The sequence below is a fragment of the Somniosus microcephalus genome, chromosome 11 (genome assembly GCF_052327205.1).
Source record: "Somniosus microcephalus isolate GS21.2 chromosome 11, FLI_Smic_1.0, whole genome shotgun sequence".
Taxonomy (NCBI): domain Eukaryota; kingdom Metazoa; phylum Chordata; class Chondrichthyes; order Squaliformes; family Somniosidae; genus Somniosus; species Somniosus microcephalus.
The window spans coordinates 148,462,114-148,486,257 of NC_140997.1; the positions used below are offsets into that span (position 1 = coordinate 148,462,114).

The following is a 24,144-nucleotide window of genomic DNA, read 5'->3' on the forward strand; positions in this document are numbered from 1 at the left end:
TCTCTTTGACCAAACTCTCAGTCCACACAGTCTCTGTTCCTCACCCATTCTGTGAAGCGCCTTGGGATACTTTCCTTTGTCAAGTGTGATATAGTTGCAAGTTGTTGTTGTAAAGGCTTAATAATTAGATGGAGCTTATTTTGTCTTTTTTTGAAAATAGGCAACATGTAGGTTTTTATTTCCAATCCAGGGGGACCTCTCCAGTGCTCATTGATTCCCTTATAATGACAGTCAAAGCTTCACAAATCTTATCCCTTCTCTATTTTAGTACTTTGAGATCAAATTATCCATCACCAGGACTCTTGTGTTCATCCTCTGTTTCAGCACCATATGTATCTTTTCAGGGTTTCGTCTCTTACACAAGAACATAAAAAATAGGAGCAGGAGTAGGTCATTTGGCCCCTCGAGCCTGTTACGCCATTCAGTAAGATCATGGCTGATCATCTACCTCAACTCCACTTTCCAGCCCCATCCCCATATTCCTTGATTCCGTAAAATCCAAAAATCTATCGATCTCGGTCTTGAATATACTAAACGACTGAGCCTCCACAGCACTCTGGGGTAGAGAATTCCAAAGATTCCCCACCCTCTGAGTGAAGACATTTCTCCTCATCTCAGTCCTAAATGGCTGACCCCTTATTCTGAGACACTGACCCCTGGTTCTAGACTCTCCAGCCAGGGGAAACATCCGCCCTGCATCTACCCTGTCAAGCCCTGTAAGAATTTTGTATGTTTCCATGAGATCACCTCTCATTCTTCTAAACTCTAGAGAATATAGGTCTAGTCTACTCAATCTCTCCTCACAGGACAATCCCCCCATCCCAGGAATTAGTCTGGTGAAACTTTGTTGCACTCCCTCTATAGCAAGTATATCCTTCCTTAGATAAGGAGACCAAAACTGTACACAGTGCTCCAGGTGTGGTCTCCCCAGGGCCCTATATAATTGCAGTAAGACGTCTTTACTCTTTAAACCTCTAATCTGTTTGTCCGTATGCCAATTTGCGCATGGCTCAGGTAACAATCCAGAGATTATTACCTTTTGAGGTTCTGCTTTTTAATTTGGATCCCAGCTCCTCAAACTCCCTCAGCAGAACCTCATTCCTAGTTCTACCTATGTTGTTGGATCCTATGTGGACCACAACAGCGGGATCCTCCCGCTCCCACTCCAAGTTCTCTTCCAGCCGCGAGGAGATGTCATAACCCTGGCACCGGGCAGGCAATACAACCTTCGAAACTCTCGGCCATGGCTGCAGAGAACAGTATCTATCCTTCTGACTATACTGTCCCCTACCACAACTACATTCTCTTGCACTCTCCCCCACTTGAATGGCCTCCTGCACCATGGTGCCATGGTCAGCTTGCTCATCCATCCTGCAGGCATTTCCCTCATCCACACAGGCAACAAGAACCTCATACCTGTGGGACAAGAGCAAAGGCTGAGGCTCCTCCAGCACCGCACCTGGGGTCCCCTTACCTGCCTGAGTTGCAGTCACACCCTCCTGTCCCTGACCACTAACCAGACCTGTACCACTACCTAACCTAAGGGACTGCCTCCTGGATCAGTGTCTAGGATATTCTCCCCATCCCTGATGCCCCACAATGTCTGCACTTCAGACTCCAGCTCAACAACTCTGAGCTGAAGTTCCTCAAGATGCAGGCACTTACTGCAAACATGGTTGTCCAGGATCACGATGCTCTCCACAAACTCCCTCGTGCTGCAATTGCGGCACACCGCCTGCACTGCCATCCCGATATGACCTTGTTTTATTTAATTAAATTTAATTAAAGTTGTAATTAGGTAACTTAGTTTACAGAGTCATTTCTTGACTACTTACTTGATCTGGATTAAGTTATGGGTACTGAAATTAAATATCTACCTGTGAGACAAAGCACTACAAGTAGTGTAGACAAAAAGCAGCAGCTAGCCCCCTCTTCTGCAAATTCCTGCTCTTTCCAAATTCCCAAATGAAAGTGTTTAAATACACTCCGTTTTAATCCCGCTCTGTGCTCTCTTCTTGGACTGTCCTCATTATTACAGTACTGATCAACTTTCTTACCGTCATGTTTTGTGTCTGCAGCTATGCTTTTCTGCCAGCTTCCTCTTTGTCCCTCTGAACACTCTTACCTCGTATCTGTATGTTCATACTCATACCTTTTCACCTTTCTCCTTGCAGGATTTGTAGAGGTCATTCTTCCTTCTTAGTTCACTAATTAATTTGTTAATCCATTTGAGATTGCTCTTGTTCAGTCTCCACTTTCTAATCCTGGATAATTATCATCCTGCATTCTCAGCAGTATGCCTTTATAAATATTTCACTTGCCCTATACTAATGTATTGTTGAATACACCCACCCAATCAATTTGCATAAGCTCTTCCTTCCTTTCCTTAGTTAACCTTCCAAACATTATATGTACCTTGCTACTGTTCCTCTGTGTTTCTGAATCCCAGATCACATTGAACTTGATCATTCTGTGACCATTTATATAGCGCCTTTCACGACCACCGGATGCCTCAAACCGCTTTATAGCCAATGAAGTACTTTTTCGGAGTGTAGTCGCTGTTGTAATGTGGCAAACGTGGCAGCCAATTTGCGCAAGGGTGCCCCATCTTCCATTCCCTGTATGTTATCTGGGATCCTTTGTCATTATCAGGTTGAGATGTGCACTTCTCCCTGCAGCTATCCTGGTCCCGGATCATGAAGCCGTCATGCATTGCATTTACCAACTCTGAACCATTTGACTATTCCAGTTTATATTTGGTTGATTTGAAAAATCTCAACAAAATAACCTCCCTGTAGTCGCATGCCTTTCTTCTTCTGACTTTGTGGCCTTTAACATACCTATTGTTAGTTTAGCCTTTTTCATATTAAAGATATCCACCAGAGCAGCGCATTCTGTGGCTTTCCATCTTCCATGTGATCAACTTCTTTCATCTTCCATGTGCCCCATAACCACCGCCTTTCCTGAATACTCTGTACCCTTGCACGTTGTACTCCTCTGGGGTAAGCCATATTTCTGATATCCCTACTGCACTATAGTTCCCGACCACCTAACAGCCTTCAGTTCAAGCATCTTATTCTTGATGCTTTCATGTCTAAACACCACCTTGAGATTTGCTTCCTCTTTTGGTCCTCACTGCCTGTCACTGGTGTCTGGCTATTCTATATGTATCTCTTAGTAAAGCCTTGCTAGTTGTTGCATATGTACTATGCATCAAAACAAAACAGTCTCCACATTCAAAATTATGAAGCGTTTTTCAAAATGATGGGTTTTGATAAAGTAAATAAGGAGAAACTGTTTCCCCTGGCAGGAAGTTCGGTAACATAAGGGCACAGATTTGAGAGAATTGACAAAAGAATCAGTGGGTAAATGAGACATTTTTTTACACAGTGAGTTACGATGACCTGGAATGCACTGCCTGAAAGGGTGGTGGAAGCAGATTCAGTAGAAACTTTCAAAAGGGAATTGGATAAATACTTGAAGGGGAAAAAGTTGCAGGGCGATGGGGAAAGTGCTGAGGAATGGGACTGATTGGATAGCTCTTTCTAAGAGCCGGCACAGGCACGATGGGCCAAATGGCCTCCTTCTGTGCTGTAAGATTCTGTGATTAAAACTGTGATGTTTGGGCAGGATACTTCTATTTGCAGTACTTAAATAATCTGGCAATGTTATGAGCTCTCTTACATAGGCAGCCTGATCGCACTTGTGATGTTGATGGATTCCAAATCCAGAAACTCACGAGTTCAAATCTCCTTAGGCATTTGTACTAATCTAACCTCATTGGGTAAGATTTGCCTGACTAGTTCTGTTTTTCTCTCTCACTGTGTAGCAGCAGAGTGCCACATAGACTGAATATCGATGCTTCATAGTGTAAGTTGTACTTTGACTTCAAGGTCTCACGCTGATGCATGTCAATAACCAAGTACAGCAGCTTTTTAAACCAAATGTTTCTTGCTTCGTCCCAATATCAATTATTTAATCTTCAGCATCTGATTCCTGAAAGTTACTGTTGGTAACTGGTGGTCAAAATGCTCATTTGTCGCTCTGTAATGTACATATCGGTCGGTCAGCCTGCCTCCACACTGAGCTTAACTGCTAGGTGACCTTGTCTCAGAACAGCAACTGTGTATCACAGCATGTGCAGCAGTCGTCCCCAATCATACATCTTCATAGAAAATAGTCATGTTGTCTTGCTGCCCACAAAATTATCAGCAAGCATGGACTAAATGACGGGATTCGATAGAAAGATAAGCAGCCAGTGAGTTGGGCCCTTCTAACTAATTTGCCCGTGCCTGATTTCGGTTGGCATGTGTTTTTGTAAAGCACATACTCCCATTATGTTTGTGTATCTTTAGGTACTTTTTCTTATTGGATTTCTATCAATGGCATCACCAAAATACCAGAATTCAAACTTAAGTATTTGCAGAATAGGAGAATGAGGGGGGAACTTGATAGAGGCCTTTCATATTTTCATCTGTATGGAACATAAGAACAGGAGTAGGCCATTCAGCCTCTCGACCCTGTTCTGCCATTCTACTGGATCATGGCTGATCTGTACCTCAACTCCATTAACCCCCCCTTTGATCCACATCCTTTGATACCCTTACCCAACAAAAATCTGGCGATCTCAGAATTTGGTCCCAGGGAAGTTTATATCTGATTTTCCTCCCCTCTTTCCCTCCACACCTCCCCACGCACCCCCCCCCCCCCCGAAATGGGCCTGACGACCTCACCCATACTTCAGGTCGTTACCCTAAGCCCAACGTACCCCAGGCCTTCCACCTGGAAATAGGCAGAAATTTCCAGGGGTAATGGCTACCAACTGCGAGGGCTCCCATCCCAAATGGGGTGGGGGGGGTGGGCGGGGGAACTGAAAATAAAGGGACACACAGCTTTTCAGGACCGCCACTACTTTGTGGCCTGCCTTTCTCAGCTCCTCCAATCTGAGGGGGGGATGGTGCAAGGCCTGTTTCTTCTGGACACCCTTCCTAATGGGTGCCCACCCAGCATTGGGAAAAGAAAATGAGATAGGAATTGCTGTTAGTTATTTCTGCCCCACATAACTGCAAGTTGAGTGCTTGAGCGATCTCCGAGTGCAAAGTAGAGGCGAATTGGCCCCATCTTCTGTAAGGCAATAGACTTAAAAGGGCCACAGTTGAGAATTAGGGGTGTCAAAAGAAAATAGGAAATTTAAGCAAATCTTTATGGTAAGAGGATCATTTGGAGCAAATTACCAGCAGGGCTGGTGGAACTGAAAACCATAGCAGGTTTTAAAAATGGATTACATTTCTGTTAGTCAAGGGTATACAGGGCTATTAGTTCTAGAATCAGGTCAGGAAACTGAGGGGAGAATTAGAAGGGGAGACTGGAAGGACCAATGGTCTTTGCCCTCCCAGAACGTTACTATGTTACTGAAAATGATAAGTTGGCTACTAAATGGATGCAGTACTTGTAGACTGTCCTCCTCCCCACATCCTCTTCTCTCGAATCCTCCTGTAGCATCTTTCCCTTGCACAATTTGATTCTGTTGGCTTTGCTAACATGAGATTTACAACACGTGTGCAGTACTTCAATCTACTTTTTCAGAAAACACCATCTCAATTTGAAGGGATTAACTTTATTTTTAATGCTGGATGACGACAGAGCATTATTTTGGTTGAAGCAGCGGTGTGGCATCACTTAAAATCACTAAAATGTAAATAGTTTGGTTCTTGGACCCTCTATGAACATATTTTAACAAACTTCTTTGAAAAAAGATTTTATTAATCTAAGCAGCATTAAATTGTGCTGCTGGTAGGTGAGTGTTCCAACAATTATATTGAAAAGGAGCCATGGGCTTATCTCCGTTAAATGTGAATGAGTGCACTGGATATGCACAGGGGCTGGGAAATGGCGTGTTGTCCTTTAACTGGCGTACGGCATGTCACATGATTTGAAGTTGTCCACTGCAGTTATCTGAAGTTAAGAATCATTCATGCTCCTTAGTCACAGTTCATTGGATCTCGATATGAGGTGTTGGTCGCCAGTGTCAGTGTTGTCTGAGATTCTATCAGGTGCTGTCTGCGTGCTGGCCACTCCCAGCACGTCTGGAAGGCCAGTTGTCCCTGATTTACAGCCACTGCTCAGCGAGAACTAATGCATCTAAACTGGTTCTCATCATGTGCTTGGGTGTTTGAATACCAATCAAATGTTCCCCTGCCCCCTTCCTCAACACCAGCCCCCACCTCACTGAAACAAAAAGCCTTTCTGAAAAATATTGTCATCTGTTGAAATTGCATAAAATATCTTTTAGAAGGGTAAAAAAAAGTGAGAAGCACATGACTCTCAGTTGGCCAGCATGCTCTTTAGTTTTACAAATCGCTGATTTTTTTTTCTAACTGAATGCATTGATCTCTCCTCTCACTAAGCTGCTTTCTGCAGTTGATCTCCTAACCTTTCAGCTTCATGTAGCTTTATTCTTGTCATTTTGTGACTAGTTTTCAGTTTGAGACTCTGGGGGAGGGTGTGTGGGAGAAAGAGAAGGAGGAAAAGAGAAAATAAATGAAACAAATGTGTTTTCAGTTTCTTTCATGCCTACAATTGATGGCTCTGGTTAACCTGGTGTCTGGTGATGAAGCTGCACCCAACTTACATTTTACAGTTCTGTACCTTTTGTTGTCACTGCCAGAACATTTTTTTAAAATTACATTTGCATTCATGGGATGTGGGCGTCCCTGGCAAGGCCAGCATTTATTGCCCATCCCTAGTTGCCCTTGAGAAGGTGGTGGTGAGCCGCTGCCTTGATCCGCTGCAGTCCGTGTGGTGAAGGTACTCCACAGTGCTGTTAGGGAGGGAGTTCCAGTTCCAGAACTGACGCTGAGGAGTGTATATACCATGAGTGATTCCTCCATAAGTAATCGTTTACATTCTCCACCACCACCACCACCCCCCCCCCCCCCCCACCAAAACCCCCAAGCTTAATTTTACATTCTTTCCTTTTGACTCCTTGCCTGGTTAAGGTTCCCTGGACACTACCCACCCACCCTCTGGTTCCATGCCCCACCCTCTGGTTCCATGCCCAAGTGGGCAGTCTTTATGTGTAAGCCTAAATGGCACATGTCAGCAGATGATTGGATAGTGAGGGGGATCAACTGTCAAGTTAGTTTTTGTTGCCACATATACATACTTTCCAGCAGGGGTCACTGGATGGGGAGACGAAACCTTGGCTAATTCCGCCCCCCCCCCCCCCCCCCCCCCCCCCAAAAAAAAAATCTTTTTCACCCGGGGTCACTGTGGCAAGCCCTAATGCCCAATGCTGCCCCACCTTTCAGCCAACTCGGCACAGACTGGAGATAGAACCCAGAGAATTCCCATCTTTGAATGGCTTTGAAAGGTGATTTATATTTTTCTGAAACTGATTTGGTCAAGGTCTGATCCATCCACAACTTATCAATAGTAAATTGGACAGTGGGTAGATCGCATATAATCTCCACGTAATACATGTGTATCGGCAAGAAAATTGAACAAGGTGAGTTTTTATTTAAGTGCGACTTCTTTTCTGAACATTATGGTAATATTAGAATGCCAAAACGAATCATTCTAACTGCCAAAGTGGTCCTTTCATTTGCCCCATCTCTTACCCAAAAACCCCAGCGTTCAGCGTAGACACACTTGTAGTCGTTAAGTTGGTCAAACACTGGTTACAGTCCACCCCCATTTACGTGCAGAATTATTTTAAGCACAAGATTGTGATGAATATATATAAAACTCCCCGCCCCACTCCCCAATTTTGTGTGTTCGATGTGTGGGGGGGATGCGGCGGGTGTAATATTGCAGAGCTGCTAAGCTATTTGTATCTGTTCCAACTAATTGTTGGGTTACGGGAAGTACACTAGACCAAAATTGCACTGAAGAAAGCTCCTCTAGATTCTTGCTTCGTGCATCAGACAAGCTGAGCGACTGTGGCAGCTGCCAAGTAATCCCACGCTGTGGAGAGAAAAACAGACTGGTTAGCCCGCCCCCACATCTGTAAACATATGTTGTGTTCTGGGGATTTTTCCAACTTTTTTTTTTCTACCACGCAGAAACTCACCCAAGCCTAGAATTGTGGTGAGCCAACTTCCTCTTGCGGCTTCTCTCTGGTCTTTTCGCAAAGTCATCTGCTGCCGGGAAAGGGGAGTCTTGTCTACTGGCCCTTAATCACTGTGCCTAGGCTTGCAAGCATAGAGAGTAGGAGGGCTCAATCAGACAGTACACAATAACATTGGTATGTGGGAGTTCAAAAGGGTGTCTGCATCCTAGTGTGCCTGTCCTGAGCGTTTAATGTTTGAAAATGAGTTTGCACATAAGCGTAGCTGAATTACCAGTTTTGAGACGTTCCGGTCACATGACCTGTGTGGCCTTTTTTTTGTACTATCGATGTGTTTAATTTTAATTGCTCCCTGACCGTATTTACCCACCAGCGGAAGGCATGTGCCCTCCGTTTATCGCCCTGTTGTAACCTGGCGACCCCCACCCCGCAAGTCCAGATTCCCCTTTCAGGAGATGCACCCCTCACACTGTTGAGGTTTTTTTTCCTCCTTTCTCTACCCCACCCCCTACCCCCTCCCAACTCCCGGAATGTAGATGCTGCAAACTCTGCCTCCCCAGAAAAGTTGGGAACTGTGTTCTCCCACTCACTCATGTTATGGATTGGCTTCACATTATTGCTCCACTGTGCTTTCCCCCCCCCCCCCCCCCCCCCCACCAATATATAATAGCTGTCAATTTGACCTGGTCAGTATCTCCACTCATGACACAAACCAGCTAATCTGTAAACAACTAAATCATGAGTAAATGACACTCAACCACGTGAATGTGGAACTGATGCTGACTACTGGGTGGAAGAAGAGCTCTTTAGTAAAACTTTCACCTAATCCTCTTCACTGATACTATTCCACTGCCTTGTAGATTCTCCAAAGCAATCTATAAGATGTGCTGTCTCTAAGCTCAGTTAAATTTGCATCTCTGAATTGTGAACTAAACTGTATTCATTTTTCAAGGGCAAAATACTGCACATGCTGGAAATCTGAAATAAAAACAGAAAATGCTGGAAACACTCAGCAGGTCAGGCAGCATCTGTGGAGAGAGAAACCGAGTTAACGTTTCAGGTCGATGACCCTTCGTCAGAACTGGAAGATGTTCGAGACTAACTGGTTTTTGATAATGGGGCAAGTGTAGAAACAAAAGAAGGTTCCAGAGGAGGTGTAAATGGTTAAAGAATGGCCGAGAGAAAATGGGAGCCGTGGTTAAGATCTAAAGTTGTTACACTGAATGTTGGGTCTCGCTAACATCTCCAGTTCTGATGACCTGAAACATTGACCATTTCTCTCTCCACAGATGCTGCCTGACCTGCTGACTGTTTCCAGCATTTTCTATTTTTAGCAAGGTCTTTTTTCTCACCTTTTTACCAAAAATTGGAGCCTTCCTGGTTTTATACGGTTTAGTTACCCCCTGCCTTAATCACGGGGAGGACTGTTTTTATTTTTAATAAAAGGTTGAAAAGCCTGATTGTTTCCAATGTGACTTGCTGCTTCTTGCTAGCAGCGATGTGAATATTGCACTGTGGGGTTGTGTACTCTTTTATATCCGTGCTGACTGCTGGATTGAACATTGCAGCCAAGGTCTAGACTGCTGAAATCTTTACTTGAAGACATTGTTCAGGAATTCACTTTCAACAGGGAACCAGAAATTTCATCTCTGCATTTTAAGCTTAAAATACATAGGCCTAGAAATTCGGTGGCGCCCCGTTTGGGGCGCAAGTCTCGCCAGGGCATCAGAAATACCACCCCGGAAGGAGTCGCGAGCGCCAGCCGGATATTCAGTTTGAGCCCCCCAAACGGAAGCGCGGCGCTACTCGAGGCGCCCCGCATCCGTCTTGGGGCACTGCAACTGAAGTTCGCAGCGCAACGTGCCGCAGCGCCACACGCTGTGCCAAAGCGCGCTGCGGTACTGCAGGCCTTCCTCCCCTTAAAGGGGAGGGGCCTGCTGCAGCGTGATCTAAGATCGCGAGTGCCGGCAAAAGAGCCCGGCACCGAGGAGAAGTGCCGGGCTCTTGGGAGACAGCCGGCACAACGTGGGGGAGAAGGGGGGTGGCGGCTCAGGAGGCCGGGGACGGCTGCGCGAAGAGATGCTGGCAGGCAGTCAGCAAAAAAAAATGGCCGCTCAGCGCCTCTACCGCCGCGGGTAGGCCCCCCTGAACCGGTCGCAAATTGCGACCGGCGTTACAGCAGGGGGCGCTACCAAATTTCGCGATCGGGGCGGTAGCGGGGCGCTGCGCACACCGATGACGTCATCGGTGGCGGCGCACGGCTAACGCCACCATTAGCGCCCCGCTAAATTTCGCGGGAGGCGTGGCCAGTGGCGCTAAACCCACTAAGTGCCCTCTTTGGGCGCTAACTGGTGGCGCAGCCCACCGAATTTCTAGGCCATAGTCCGCTAATACGGAGGGGTTGCTGCTCCGAATGCCAGTGGTAGTGTGACTGGAGACTGTAGGAGTTTGGGGGCTGAGACTATTCCACAATTATGATGTGAGGGAGCATGGCGGATTTATTATTTTGTATTATTATGCAAAGATAAGTTGTGTTGATTGGATTAAGTGAGTCCGATCATCACTATTGCTCCTTAAAGCCATTACATGGAAAACCCTGTGGTTTTGAGCCAAATTCTGTGGCATGGACTTATTTCTTGTAAACAATCTGAGCACAAAAGGACCAATGCCACTGAACAATCAAATGTATTGTGCCAGAAGCTAGTTGCGTAGCTTCCAATTTTTTCTTCCAAAAGCTGCATGAAATGTTTCTGGATAATGGAACGTTGTGTGTGGGAGAGGTCACTGGTGATTCTGTGCTTGGATAGTTTGTTAAAGCATTCGTTTTGTATATTAATGCAGGGAGCAGCTAAGGGTGTGTGTGTTTGTGCGTGTGTGTTTTTAGTTTGTATATTTTCAATGTTAATAGATTACTTATGATTAAAATCCTTTGCCACGCGTCTGACCCCAAAGGCCTCTGCGCTGTGGGTTGTTTCAGCTTGTTATCTTGCATTTTTGGTGTGTGCGTTTTGGTAGAGGGGAGAATGGTTGGGATTGGGGGTATTGCTCTCAACATATATTCTGGCTACTTCACAATGACGTGACATGACTACATTGGTTGTGGCTTGCAACCTTCTCAAAAATTTTGACTCAGATTTTTATTAAAGAATATGAAGGGGGTGAAATTTGTCTTGGGCGATAATGAAAAACGGGCGATAGCGCATCGGGAGCAGGTTTTATACTCCACCTGATTTTCTTGTCCATTGAAGTCAACAGAAAAGAAGATCGAGCAGAGTGGGCATCCGATGCATTATCGTTTGTTTTGCGCCACCATCCAAGACGGATTTTTCCCCCATGATGTTCACAGCAATTGTACTTGCACATGGAAGTTTAGTTCTCAGAATCGAAGCTGTGCTCCAGCGCTCCTATAACTGAGCACAAAGTTGATTTCTATTCGCTGTCAGTCAGAATTTCTTCCGCAGTGTGTTTCAAGGTCACCCAAAGTTGTGTGCGAAGCATAAACACAAAATGCTTTCGCATTTATTTCCCTGATGTGATAGAGGGGGTTGACATTGGTGAGCGCATTCTGCGGTTTCCAATGGCTCTACGAAGACCTCCAACAATCTGGTGAGCACCTGTTACTCCAGGGCTGCAAGTTGTGACGGGAAAGCTTTTCTTCTCGAGTCCTGCACACCCATAGTGCCCAGTGCCAAATATTTCTCTTGTTGAAAACTACTGTTGTTGCTGAGCACTTTGACCAATCGTTCTGACCTGGATCATATTGGTCTGTCACGTTTTGAGATTTTATCTTTTGTTTTACCCAAAAAGAATTTGGAGAAAAGAGCTGCACTTGAGGGTTGTGTTTTAAAACAAAGTATGTTCACACAAGTTTTAAAAGGGCCAAGACAAAAGGTGGTAAGAGTGCAATATAATAAGTAATTCGTTAGCCTGTCTCAGTAATCAATAAACAGTTCACACCCATTGTGTTGGAAGGTCCCTGATCCTGGGCACTTGGCAGGGATTGTCTGGCATAGGACCTTCCCATAGGTTGTGAACACAAGGAGTCACCTTTTTTGAAACAGGACCTGCAAGGGCATTCGGGTCCAGCAAAGGCGGTGAGAATGTGGGACAGTAGTTCGAAGTTATTTGTTTTAAGTCCAGCAAGAAAACCCATTGATGTGGAGAAAAGTAGCCTGTTGGTTATTTTGTATTATTATTCATTAATATAAGCTCTATTGATTGAATTAAGTGAGTCCAATCCTAACTATTGCTCCTTATGTTCACTTGCTGTCTTGTGAAGTAAGGCAGCTTTAAGATTCATATCTGGTCTTGCCTTACCAAGTAGTTTCTCAGTTTGCCTTTGAAAAGTGTGAGAAACAACACAGGAGAGTTTGTACGAAAGACATTGGGGGAGAAATTGAGTGTAGGCCCGTTTGGGGCGCCAGCCTCGCCAGGGTGCTAAAAGTAGCACCCCGGAAGCATTCGCAGCCGCCCGCCGGAAATTGAGTGGTAGCGCCCCAAAGGGAAGCGGGGCGCTACTGGAGGCGCCCCACATCCCTCTTGGGGCGCTGCGACTGAATATCGTGGCGCAACGTGCCGCAGCGCCCCAAGCTGCGGCACGTTGCGCTGCGGTATTGCGGGCCTTCATCCCTTCTTAAAGGGGAGGGGCCTTGTGTAGCGCGATCTGGGGCCCAGCTGGGCCCCCGAGGATCGGGAGTGCCGGCAAAAGAGCCCGGCACCGAGAAGTGCCGGGCTCTTGGGACGCAGCCGGCACGCGGCGGGGGGGGGTGCGGTTCAAGGGGACGGGAGCGCAGGCAGGCGGCCAACAACAAAAATGGCCGCCCCGCACCTCCTTTAATTTGCGCCTCCCCGGCCGCAGGTAAACCCCTCTGAACCGGTCGGACATAGCGTCCGGCAGTAAATCAGGGGGCGCTTCCAAATATCGCGGCCGGGGCATTAGCGGGGCGCTGCGCACACCGATGACGTCATCGGTAGCAGCACAGCGCTAACGGCTAGCGCCACCACTAGCGTCCCGCGGAATTTAGCGGGAGGCGTGGACAGTGCCGCGCCCGGGCGCCAGTTGGCTTGCGATCCACTTAGCGCCCTCTTAAGGCGCTAACGGGTGGCGCAGCCAACTGAATTTCTCCCCCATTATATCCAGTTTGTCTGTCAAAGGTGTAGTATATCAGTATAACTCGGGTGATTCAACATCTTATAAGTAGGGACTGGGCAATATAAGTCGATCCTGACACGTAAGGGGCCAATTTTTCACCCGTTGAAATGCATTAAAATTAACTTTGATCTCCCTCACAAAGTCCATTGCAAGTGCTCCTTGAAATTTGAAGGCAAATAAAGCTGATTGATCTCTGGGGACTCTCTGACAGTCCCCAGACGAGTGCAATACTGGTGGTGTGCTATGCCTGTGAGTGGACATGTCCGCTGGAATTTTCTGATGCAAGCCATTTGCCTTGCTGTGGGATTGGGGTGCAGAAAGGGGCCTGTAGCTGTACTAATAGCCACCAGCATTGAGGGCCAAAGATTATTCAGGGAGGGGGCTTAAAAAAAAAAATACCGGATGCCACCTTGTATCTTTAGTGTGGGGACCCCACCCACCCACAGATTTTCTAGTCCATGGAGTGACCCAACACGAGCACTACCGCCGGCTTTTTGAGGTGCCCTCCTTTCGGGTGCTGGACAGACTCACCCAGAGGTGAAGTTAGTCAAGAAATCTACTCCACCCATCACCAACCCCCACCCCCGCCGGTCCTCATCCCAGTGTCAACACTGACCCTGCACCCACTTCAGGCATAGACCCAGCCTCACCCATTGTAGGAACCCCTGGAAACCTGCGGGCAGGAGATCCGAGCCTTTCCCAGGCACAATCGAGAATGTAATCTACCCTATAATCTTAAACGCCATTTGGATACTGCTTTTAAATTCCTCTCCATACTCCCAGACTGCAGCTTCTGCTCGCGTAATAACGAAACCAGATCTGATTTGAAGCAGGCGCACAATATTCGGCAAGTATGAGTGAACCCACTGCCTAGGCTCAGGTGAATAGTGGTTACTTGGGCACAGAACTAGAGGCTGACTGTGGAATCTTACCCCAGTGAAGGGGTCAACAGCTTGAAAATAAAGTTTTTCAGGGGTAGAGGGAAAGAGTCCTACCAATTTCTTGTTAAGGCCACCAAAATTACAAATCCTGCCCATCACCGTGACCGTCTAAATTTATGTAAAGAATCCTTTCTCAACTAGTCGCTGTTTCCAAGGAAACTGAATAAAATGATCAGAATGTAGTCAAACCTGATGCCAGTTGTTGCCCAATATATGTAGATCATACGTTCTGCTTTTCAGTGGGAGCTAGTTTTTAGGGTGAACTGTCTGACTGAAACCTGCTGTGAACTGTATATAAATGACAATGGCTTGATCCAAAATTATTCATCCATTCTTTCTTTGTCTTTCTCTTTCTCTCTGCGCTCTCCTCTCTCATCTCCCTTATCCCTCCTTTCTCTTTATTCTTTCTCTATCATATATGGATTTGCAATCTGGAAGAACTAGTCGATGTAAGTGGTTGAAAGATTCAGTTAGTGAATCTTGAAATAATGTTTCTGTTCTTTCAGTTGTAACTGTGCATTATCTGCTCAAGTCTGCACTGCCACATCCCTGCAGTTTAAAAGAATGGTATTTTCATTGAACCCTGTCTCAGGAGTTTAAAAAGTTAAATATTAAGGTGAAAACTGTTCTCGGCAGAATTCAATCTTTACATCTTCCAAAATGTGCCCTATGTTTTTTGGCAGAGAGAATGATACTGGAGGAGGTTTAACTGGTGTCACTGAGCATGTTCCAAGTTGCTGGCTTTTCCAGGTAGTGTTTTGGAAAAAGTGAGGCAATTGCAAATCATTGGCTATCCAGGGCAGTTTAGTGACTGAACGTGTTACTGTCCCTCTTTTCCATTCAGATCCTTAATTACGTAATTTGTGTACTCTCTGTAATTTTGTATAAAGACCAGCAGGATGTGGATGTTGCTAGTAAGGCCAGCATTTATTGCCCATCCCTAGTTGTCCTTTGAGAAGGTGGTGGTGAGCTGCCACCTTGAACCGCCGCAATCCGTGTGGTGAAGGTACTCCCACAGCGCTGTTAGGTAGGGAGTTCAAGGATTTTGACCCAGCGACGATGAAGGAATGGCGATATATGTCCAAGTCAGGATGGTGTGTGACTTGGAGGGGATCTTTGAGGTGGTGGTGTTCCCATGCACCTGCTGCCCTTGTCCTTCTAGGTGGTGGAGATCGCAGGTTTGGGAGGTGCTGTGGAAAAAAATCCCTTTGTAATGTGTTCCACTTCTTTGCGGTGTTCTCATGCTGTGAATGTGAAGGCCTTGCTGCAGTGTCTTATTCTTCCCCAACATATCCATTAGTTTGAAAACCATCATACTGAGATTGTTGTGTCTCCTTGTGTTCTTTATACTATATATATTATAGACACTTTTAGTTCATTTTAGTTAGTGCTTTTTCTTAGCTGTATTCTTGCTTTGTTACAGTGCTGCCGCATGGTGCAGAGTCATACAAGATGTCCGACCATGCACTATGCACTGCCCGTGCACAGTGTGCCACATAGTAATATAAATACACTAACCACAGTAGTTCCATACCAAAGTAGTTCCATTTAACGATGTCATACTATAACAATGTAACATCCCTCTTTCTCAAAAAACTAAAACATGAAATTTAACAATTTAAATTAAAAAATATTATATCTAAACTATTATTATCAACTACAAAGAATCGTGAGGTTTTTTTTTATTTGCGATATCACTCGGGTGGTTGGATGTTGTCCCTCCATCTTGTGGATTTGGTGGTGACCATTCCTCTCTGCGGTGTTTTGGTGTGTTCCGCTCTCGTTGTTGTTGCTGTCGCCTTTGGAGTTGGAGTGTGCATGCTCATGGTTGTTTGATTTGTAGCGCTTGTTTCTGGTGTTGTACTGCTTGTGGTAGCTGGTGTTGTCAATGTTGCTGATGTTGTCTGCTGCTTATCCAGTTCAGGTGAAGGTCTGATGTGGAGTCTGTTCCGTCTGTATTGGTTACCAGGTTCAGTCTCTACGAAGTAGGATCTTGGAGTATCAGCTTTTCCAATGACCTTGGCTGGATTCCAGGTTTTCAACACCGGGTCTTGCACATGCACTGATTGTCCATTCAGCAATTCTGGTAGCGTCTTTGCACGTTTATCGTAATGGTTGCTTCCTACGATTTGTGCTTCTGCCAGCTTTTGTCTGAAGTCCTCCTGGTCCTGGGGAGGATGTATTTTTGCTGGTAGTGTAGTCTTAAACTTCCTCCCATTCAGCAATTCCGCAGGTGATTTCATGTCTGCTTTCAGTGGTGTTGATCTGAGTGATAGGAGGGCAAGGTCTTGGTCTTCCCCCATCTCACTACTTTTGATGAGAGTTCTCTTGACAGTCTGGATCTGTCTTTCGATGAACCCGTGTCCCTTTGGGAAATGTTGGGATGAGGTTACTATTTTGAACCCATACTTTTCTGCCAGAGCTCTGAATTCACTCAATGTGAACTGGGTTCCATTGTCACAGATTACCTTTTCTGGAATTTCTTGTTCGGCAAACAAGCTCTTTGCAATTCTGGTGGTAGTTGTGGCTCTCAAGTCTTTCATCCTTCTCACAAAAGGAAACTTGGAATAGTAATCTATATCGTCCTGTAGCCTGAGGCTTCCCTCCTCGCTATTTACCACCCCACCAATTTTCGTGTCATCTGCGAACTTACTGATCATACCTTTTACATTCACATCCAAATCATTAATGTAGACCACAAACAGCAAGGGACCCAGCACCGATCCCTGCGGTACCCCACTGGACACAGGCTTCCAGTCACAAAAACAACCTTCCACCATCACCCTCTGCCTTCTGCCACTAAGCCAGTTTTGGATCCAATGTGCCAAGGCACCCTGGATCCCATGGGCTCTTACCTTCCTGACCAGTCTCCTATGCGGGACTTTATCAAAAGCCTTACTGAAATCCATGTAAACCACATCCACTGCACTACCCTCATCCACACACCTAGTCACCCCCTCGAAAAATTCAATCAAATTAGTCAGACATGATCTTCCCTTGACAAAGCCATGCTGGCTATCCCTAATTAATCCTTGCCTCTCCAAGTGGAGACTAATTCTGTCCCTCAGAATTTTTTCCAATAATTTCCCTACCACTGATGTTAGGCTCACTGGCCTGTAATTCCCTGGTTTATCCCTACTACCCTTCTTGAATAATGGTACTACGTTAGCTGTTCTCCAGTCCTCTGGCACATCCCCTGTGGCCAGAGAGGTTCTGAAAATTTGTGTCAGAGCCCCTGCAATCTCCTCCTTTGCCTCACATAGTAGCCTGGGATACATCTCGTCCGGGCCTGGGGATTTATCCACTTTTAAGCCTGCTAAAACCGCTAGTACCTCCTCCCTCTCGATGCTAATATGTTCAAGTATATCACAGTCCCCCTGCCCGATTTCTATGTCCACATCGTCCTTCTCCATAGTGAACACAGATGCAAAAAATGGCCTTGTCAGGAAATTATCAGCTGTTTCACCGGGTTCCTGTCTTAGACTCTGGAATTTGTATCTGTGTATACGGTGATTGGATTTAGGCTCTAGATGGTTGCTGAATTTATCAAAAATTGTCGCAGGGTTTTCCTTTCCCTCTTCAGTCAAACTCCAGCTATTATACAAATCTAGACCTTTTTCTCCTGTCCACAACAGAATGTAACAAACCTTTTCCTTGTTGGTAGTACCCTTCAGGAAGCTTTTGAATGTAAGCTCACATTCCTGTTTGAACTTGCGGAATGCTTCTACTATATCGTCGGCTTCCCAGTTCATGAGGGGTTGCATTTGCACAGTCAGTGCAGCGGCAGCCGTCATTTTAGCTTCCTGTACGATTCACTCTCAATCACCGCAGACACCGGCACACTCAATCAGCTCATAAAATCACTTTTCGTCTTATTTGTAGTTCGTATAGCACAATTTGTACTCGCTTATACCGCTGCCACCATGTTGTATCTCCTTGTGTTCTTATACTATATATATTACAGACACTTTTAGTTCATTTTAGTTAGTGCTTTTTCTTAGCTGTATTCTTGCTTTGTTACAGTGCTGCCGCATGGTGCGGAGTGATACAAGATGTCCGACCTTGCACTGTGCACTGCCCGTGCACAGTGTGCCACATAGTAATATAAATACACTAACCAAAATAGTTCCATACCAAAGTAGTTCCATTTAACGATGTCATACTATAACAATGTAACAGAGATTAATAAGCTTTTTAATCTTTCCTTCTGTTTCAGGAGCGGAACCTGGACTGGTTTCCACGGATGCGTGCCATGTCACTGGTTAGCAGTGATGCTGAAGGAGAGCAAAATGAATTGCGAAATCTACAGGAGAAGCTGGAGTCTACAATGAAGCTGGTTACAAACTTATCTGGCCAACTGTCAGAGCTAAAGGAACAGGTGAGCAATAGTGTGTCTTGTGTTCCTAACTGTAAACTCTTGGCAGTAAATTACATACTTATTAACAAGAATTGTGGAATATATGATGCTGGGGTGAAGCTGCTGAGACTTTGTAGAGAGCATCAAAGCTGGAATGATCCAGTGAATGGATTGCTCATTAGAACAAGTATTGGTGCCTGTTTGCTTGTAGTCACAATTGCCAATTTCGTGGTTCGACAGTGGATCATACAGCACAGAAGGATGCCATTTGGCCCATCGTGCCTGTGCCGGCTCTTTGAAAGAGCGATCCAGTTAGTCCCACCCCCCCGCTCTTTCCCCAGAGCACTGCAAATTTTTCCCTTTTGAAAGTTGCTACTGAATCTGCTTCCACCGCCCTTTCTCTTCATCGACCCTCTGGTTCGTTTGCCAATTACCTTAAATCTGTGTCCTCTGATTACAAACCTTCCTGTCAGTGATATCAGTTTCTCCTTATTTACTCATAGTTTTGAACACCTCTATTAAATCGCCCTTTAACCTTCTCTGCTTTAAGGCAAACAATCCCAAGTTTCTAAGTCTCCAGACATAACTGAAGTCCCTCATCCCTGGTACCATTCCAGTAAATCTCCTCTGCACCCTCTCCAAGTACTTGACATGTTTTCTAAAGTGCCCTTCTTTAAATCCTCCTTCACCTTCTAAGTACTATGTCCTAAATAGTCCAACTGAAGATTGGCTTCTAAGCTGCCTTCTCAATGGTGCAGCAGGTGTTGGGGCAGTATTTGGTTGGGTCATTGTGCTGTACCTATGGTCTGCCATGGCTTATTGCCTGCAGTTTTTTTTAACCCGACAAACTCCGGATCCTGACTGGGCTGTTAGAGAAGTATTGAGTGGCTATGAAACCTCTCTCCCTCTCTCTCTCTCTCTCTCTCTCTCTCTCTCCCCTTCCCCCCACAAAACAAAGAGGGATGAGCTGGAGGTTGAGTCACCTCGGCCTACTATTACATGCATCCTTGTGGCCTGTCTCCACATAACAAGCCAATAGGTGTAGATTATCTTCTACGTTTGCACTTAGGGATAAATTTAAAGAAAGCCATGAATCGACATGGTTACTTCTGAATTAGCCTGGGAATCAATGATACGCAGACTGCTGAGACTCACTGTGAACTGCAAAAACCTGCTTACCTTATTTAAAACCACAACCAGCAAATAGGGCTTTATCTAAAATTATGTGCATAAATTTTCCAACTTGAGCTATAGAGATTTTACAGCTGTCCAGCTTTGGAAATGTTGCAAATGTGACAATAAGAAAAGGAAGGTCTTTGCACTTCTATAGTGCCTTTCACATCCTCGGGATATTCCAGAGCACTTCATAGCTAATTTTGAAGTGTCGCTGTAGTTACGTAGCCAATCACAGCAGTCAATTTGCGCAAATAAGATGAATGGCTGACTGTTGATTCAGAGATGAATGTTGACCAGGACATCAGGAGAGCTCCCCCGCTTTTCTTCTAATAGTGCCATTGGATCTTTTGCATCTACCTAAACAGGCAGGTGAGGCCTGGGCTTAACATCCTGTCTGAAAGATGGCATCTCTGACAATGCAGCACTCCCTCAGCACTACCCTAAAGTCTCAGCCCAAATGATGTGCTCAAATCCTGCAGCGGAGATTGAACCAACAACTCCCTGACTCCGAGGTGAGGGTGTCACCACTGAGCTAAACTGACACGATGCTAAGAAGGGCTGAATATGTTTTCCCCAGTAAGTGCTCAGCCAAGGAGGGCAAAAACTTGGCCGACAGAAATTTCAGCCCATCAAAGGTGTATAACATTGAGATTCACTTCATGTTCGCGTCGCTAATCATTCAGTTTAACGCTGTTGCACCTGTGATTTCTGACACGGAGATCACTTTCATATAAGTAATCTGTTGTGGTAACTCTGTTCAGTTTCCCCCTTTTTTTAATACATATAAAACAAAATCCGCTTAAGAGGAAAAAGGAAGTATCTTCAAAGTGTCAATCTTCACGAGGCTAAAAATGGCTTTGTGCTTTCTTTCACCTGCCACATAATCCAGACGAAACCAAGACAAGTTGCACTTCACGTGATATATCAACTGGGACAGACCTGCAAATCAGTTCCCTTTATTTTCCACCCAGACATAGTTCCCTAAAAGTAATTATACTCGCTGTGTATTGTCTAGTATTAACCCTTTCTAACTTTGCATCCTGCTTCTGCCTCTTAAACCCAGTGATGTTGCAATGAAAGTACAGTGTAGTATTTTTAGAATGGGAAGCAACAAACTTGAATATTATAATTACCTACTTTTTAAAAAGCATCATTTGATTGCTGAAAATCTGTTATGACAAAGAGGCTCCATTTGGTGCCTCTCTGAATGCAATAGTGAATATCACTAAAGGATGTCCTGTTCTTAAAGTTTTCTCTATTTGGCTTCAAAAAACCTGTCCTATGCCCCCCCCCCCCCCCCCCGCCCAACTCTGCATTGATGTCAGAATTCCCTGTCGTTGTCTTTCTGTCCTGTCACCAGCAACAGCATCTCACTGCTGCTGTACCTGAGGAGAAAGTTATTGGTCTTTTCTGTTCACTGAGCTGCCTCAAAGAGAGAGTTGCATGGCTGTTCCTTATTTGAACAATGGCTACCCAATGGGTCATAGCTGACGTTGAAACCTGTAATGTAGATAGAAGTACTTTTGAGGCCATGTAAAGGGAGTTTTAACAGTTTAGGCACCAGACTGAAAAATCAGACCTTAAGGTTGGTGTTTCTACCTGTATCACAGGCTAGACAGATTAAGGAAAGGAAGATCAACACATGACTTCAGGGCTTGTGTGTGAGGGAAGGGTTCACATTCTTGGGATATTGGTGAGATTTCTGGAACTAGGAAAGCCTCTACCAAAGGAACTGCCTTTACCTGAACTGAAACAATACTCAAGAAGCTCGACATGACGGAGGCTCCATTTGGTGCCTCTCCTAATGCATCCAGGACAAAGCACCCCGCTTGATTGGCACCCCATCCACCACCTTAAACATTCATTCCCTCCACCACCGGCGTACCGTGGCTGCAGTGTGTACCATCTACAAGATGCACTGCAGCAACTCGCCAAGGCTTCTACGACAGCACCTCCCAAACCACGACCTCTACCACCTAGAAGAACAAGGGCAGCAGGTGCATGGGAACACCACCACCTGCAAGGTCTCTTCCAAGTCACACACCATCCTGACTTGGAAATATATCGCAGTTCCTTCATCGTTGCTGGGTCAAAATCCTGGAACTCCCTCCCTAACCGCACTGTGGGAGTACCCTCACCACACGGACTGCAGCAGTTCAAGAAGGCAGCTCACCACCACCTTCTCAAGGGCAATTAGGGATAGGCACTAAATGCTGGCCTTGCCAGCAATGCCCATATCCCATGAATGAATGAATCATTTTTTTTTTTTTTTAAACAGCACCATTGTCCTTGCTGAAGGGTGTGGGGGAGGAGTTAATACGGCAGCAGGGTGAGGAAAATCTAGGAGACTAGAGAGCGAGGATCAATAAAGCTGTTGGAATAGTATCAGAAGGCTCAGCCTAATTAAATGGTGAAAGGGAAAGAAATAGTTTGAGAGAGAGAGCGCAAAAGATTTAACAAAAAGAAAATGAAATGACAAAACCAGGAAAAGGAAAATAAATGTTCCTCAAAAAATAGAGCCAGGATTGAGTGGTGTGTATGTGAAAGCACAAAGCATTCAAAACAAATATGGAGAATTAGAAGCACTAATAATGATGGAGAGATATAATATAGCAGCAATAACAAAGGCATGGCTTAGGTTTGGACAGAATTGAGAAATTAATATTCTCAGCTATCAGGAGATAGAGGGAGGGGAAAAAAGGGAGGTGGGGTGGCTATGTTAATGAAAAATCGTATCATTGCATTAGAATATAATTAAGGTTAAACAGCGCCTCGATTTCAAAAGTCTCATCCTTGTTTTCAAATCCCTCCATGGCCTTGGCCCTCCCTATCTCTGTAATCGCCTTCAGCCCCACAACCCCCCGAGATATCTGCGCTCCTCTAATTCTGCCCTTATGAGGATCCCTGATTATAATCGCTCAACTTTTGGTGGCCGTGCCTTCTGTTGCCTAGGACCTAAGCTCTGGAATTCCCTGCCTAAACCTCTCTGCCTCGCTACCTCTCTTTCTTCCTTTAAGACGCTCCTTAAAACCTACCTCTTTGACCAAGCTTTTGGTCACCTGCCCTAATTTCTCCTTATGTGGATCAGTGTCATTTTTTTTGTCTTAAAATAGTCCTGTGAAGTGCCTTGGGACGTTTTACTACGTTAAAGGCGTTATATAAATACAAGTTGTTGTTGTAAGGATGTCCTGGAGTTTGCATTAAGACAGAATCTATTTGGATAGAGTTAAGAAATGGGAAGGGAAATGACATGCATTATAGGCCAAACGGTGGAGATGAGATAGAGGACCAGATCAGACAGTTTTGCGAGCTATACAAGAACAATTTAGCAATAATAATAAACAGACTGTGAGGTTATACCTAGCGGGAAAGGATGAACTGGCTGGGTCTCTTTTCTCTTGAAAAGAGAAGGCTGAGGGATGACCTAATAGAGGTCTTTAAAATTATAAAAGGACAGAGAGTGTGTTTTCACTTACAGAGAAGAGCAAAACTGGAGGCCAGCAATATAAGACAGCCACCAAGAAATCAAATAGGTAATTCAGAATAAACTTCTTTACCCAGAGAGTGGTGAGAATGTGGAACTCGCTACCACAGGGAGTGGTTGAAGTGAATAGTATAGATGCATTTAAGGGGAAGCTAGACAAGCATATGAGGCAGAAGGGAATAGAGGCTTATGCTAATAGAGTTAGATGAGGAATGATGGGAGGAGGCTTGAGTGGAGCATAAACATCGGCATGGACTGGTTGGGCCGAATGGCCTGCTTCTGTGCCGTATATTCTATGTAATAACTGGGTGATTTGACTACCCCAAGATATACTGAAATAAAGGTAATGTATGTGGTCAAAGTTGGGAATGCCTTTCAGCATTCATCAAGACTGTATGTTTCTAATCCAACAAGGAAAGAAGCATCACTTGGTTTTGTTCTGGGAAATGAAGTAGGGCAAATAACTGATGAGAGTTTGAGAAATAGTGACCAGGTTCAACTTGAGAATGGAGAAGGATGAGTCAAAGATAAAGGTACCACACGAGAAAAAGGTTAAGTTCAGTGAGATAAAGAGGGATCTGGCCCAAATTAACTGGCCAGAGAAGTTGGCAAACAAGTCAATATATCAACAGTGGGAAATTGTCAAATATGCGATGTATAGATAGATAATAAATACTTTCATATGAGGCAAAAAGGGGGTACATCAAAGAATAGAGTTCAGTGGATAAATAGAGAGGTTAAAGCTAAACCGAAACTTGTAAGGGAGGCACACAGCATAATGTTATGGCTAACAGTACTAAAGAAAACCATGAGAAATATAGAAAGTGTAGTCGGGGTGAAAAGGGAGATGAGAAAAGGTAAAAGGGCATTTGAAAAAAAACTCGATAAAAGATGATGTAAAAGGAAATAGGAAAGCTTTTATAAATATATGAAAAGTAAAAGAATAACTAGAGGTGGTGGGACCAC

At 45.0% G+C, this 24,144-nt stretch overlaps 1 protein-coding gene across 1 annotated transcript in view; it reads left to right on the plus strand.

The window, feature by feature from the left end:
• Positions 1-24,144, plus strand: part of LOC147110942 (inositol 1,4,5-trisphosphate-gated calcium channel ITPR1-like) — a 509,662-nt gene that overhangs the window by 467,324 nt on the left and 18,194 nt on the right. Inside the window, exon 57 of the mRNA XM_085999984.1 lies at positions 18,378-18,539. Coding sequence (XP_085856110.1) covers positions 18,378-18,539 — 162 coding nt within the window. The remainder of the gene's footprint in view (positions 1-18,377; positions 18,540-24,144) is intronic.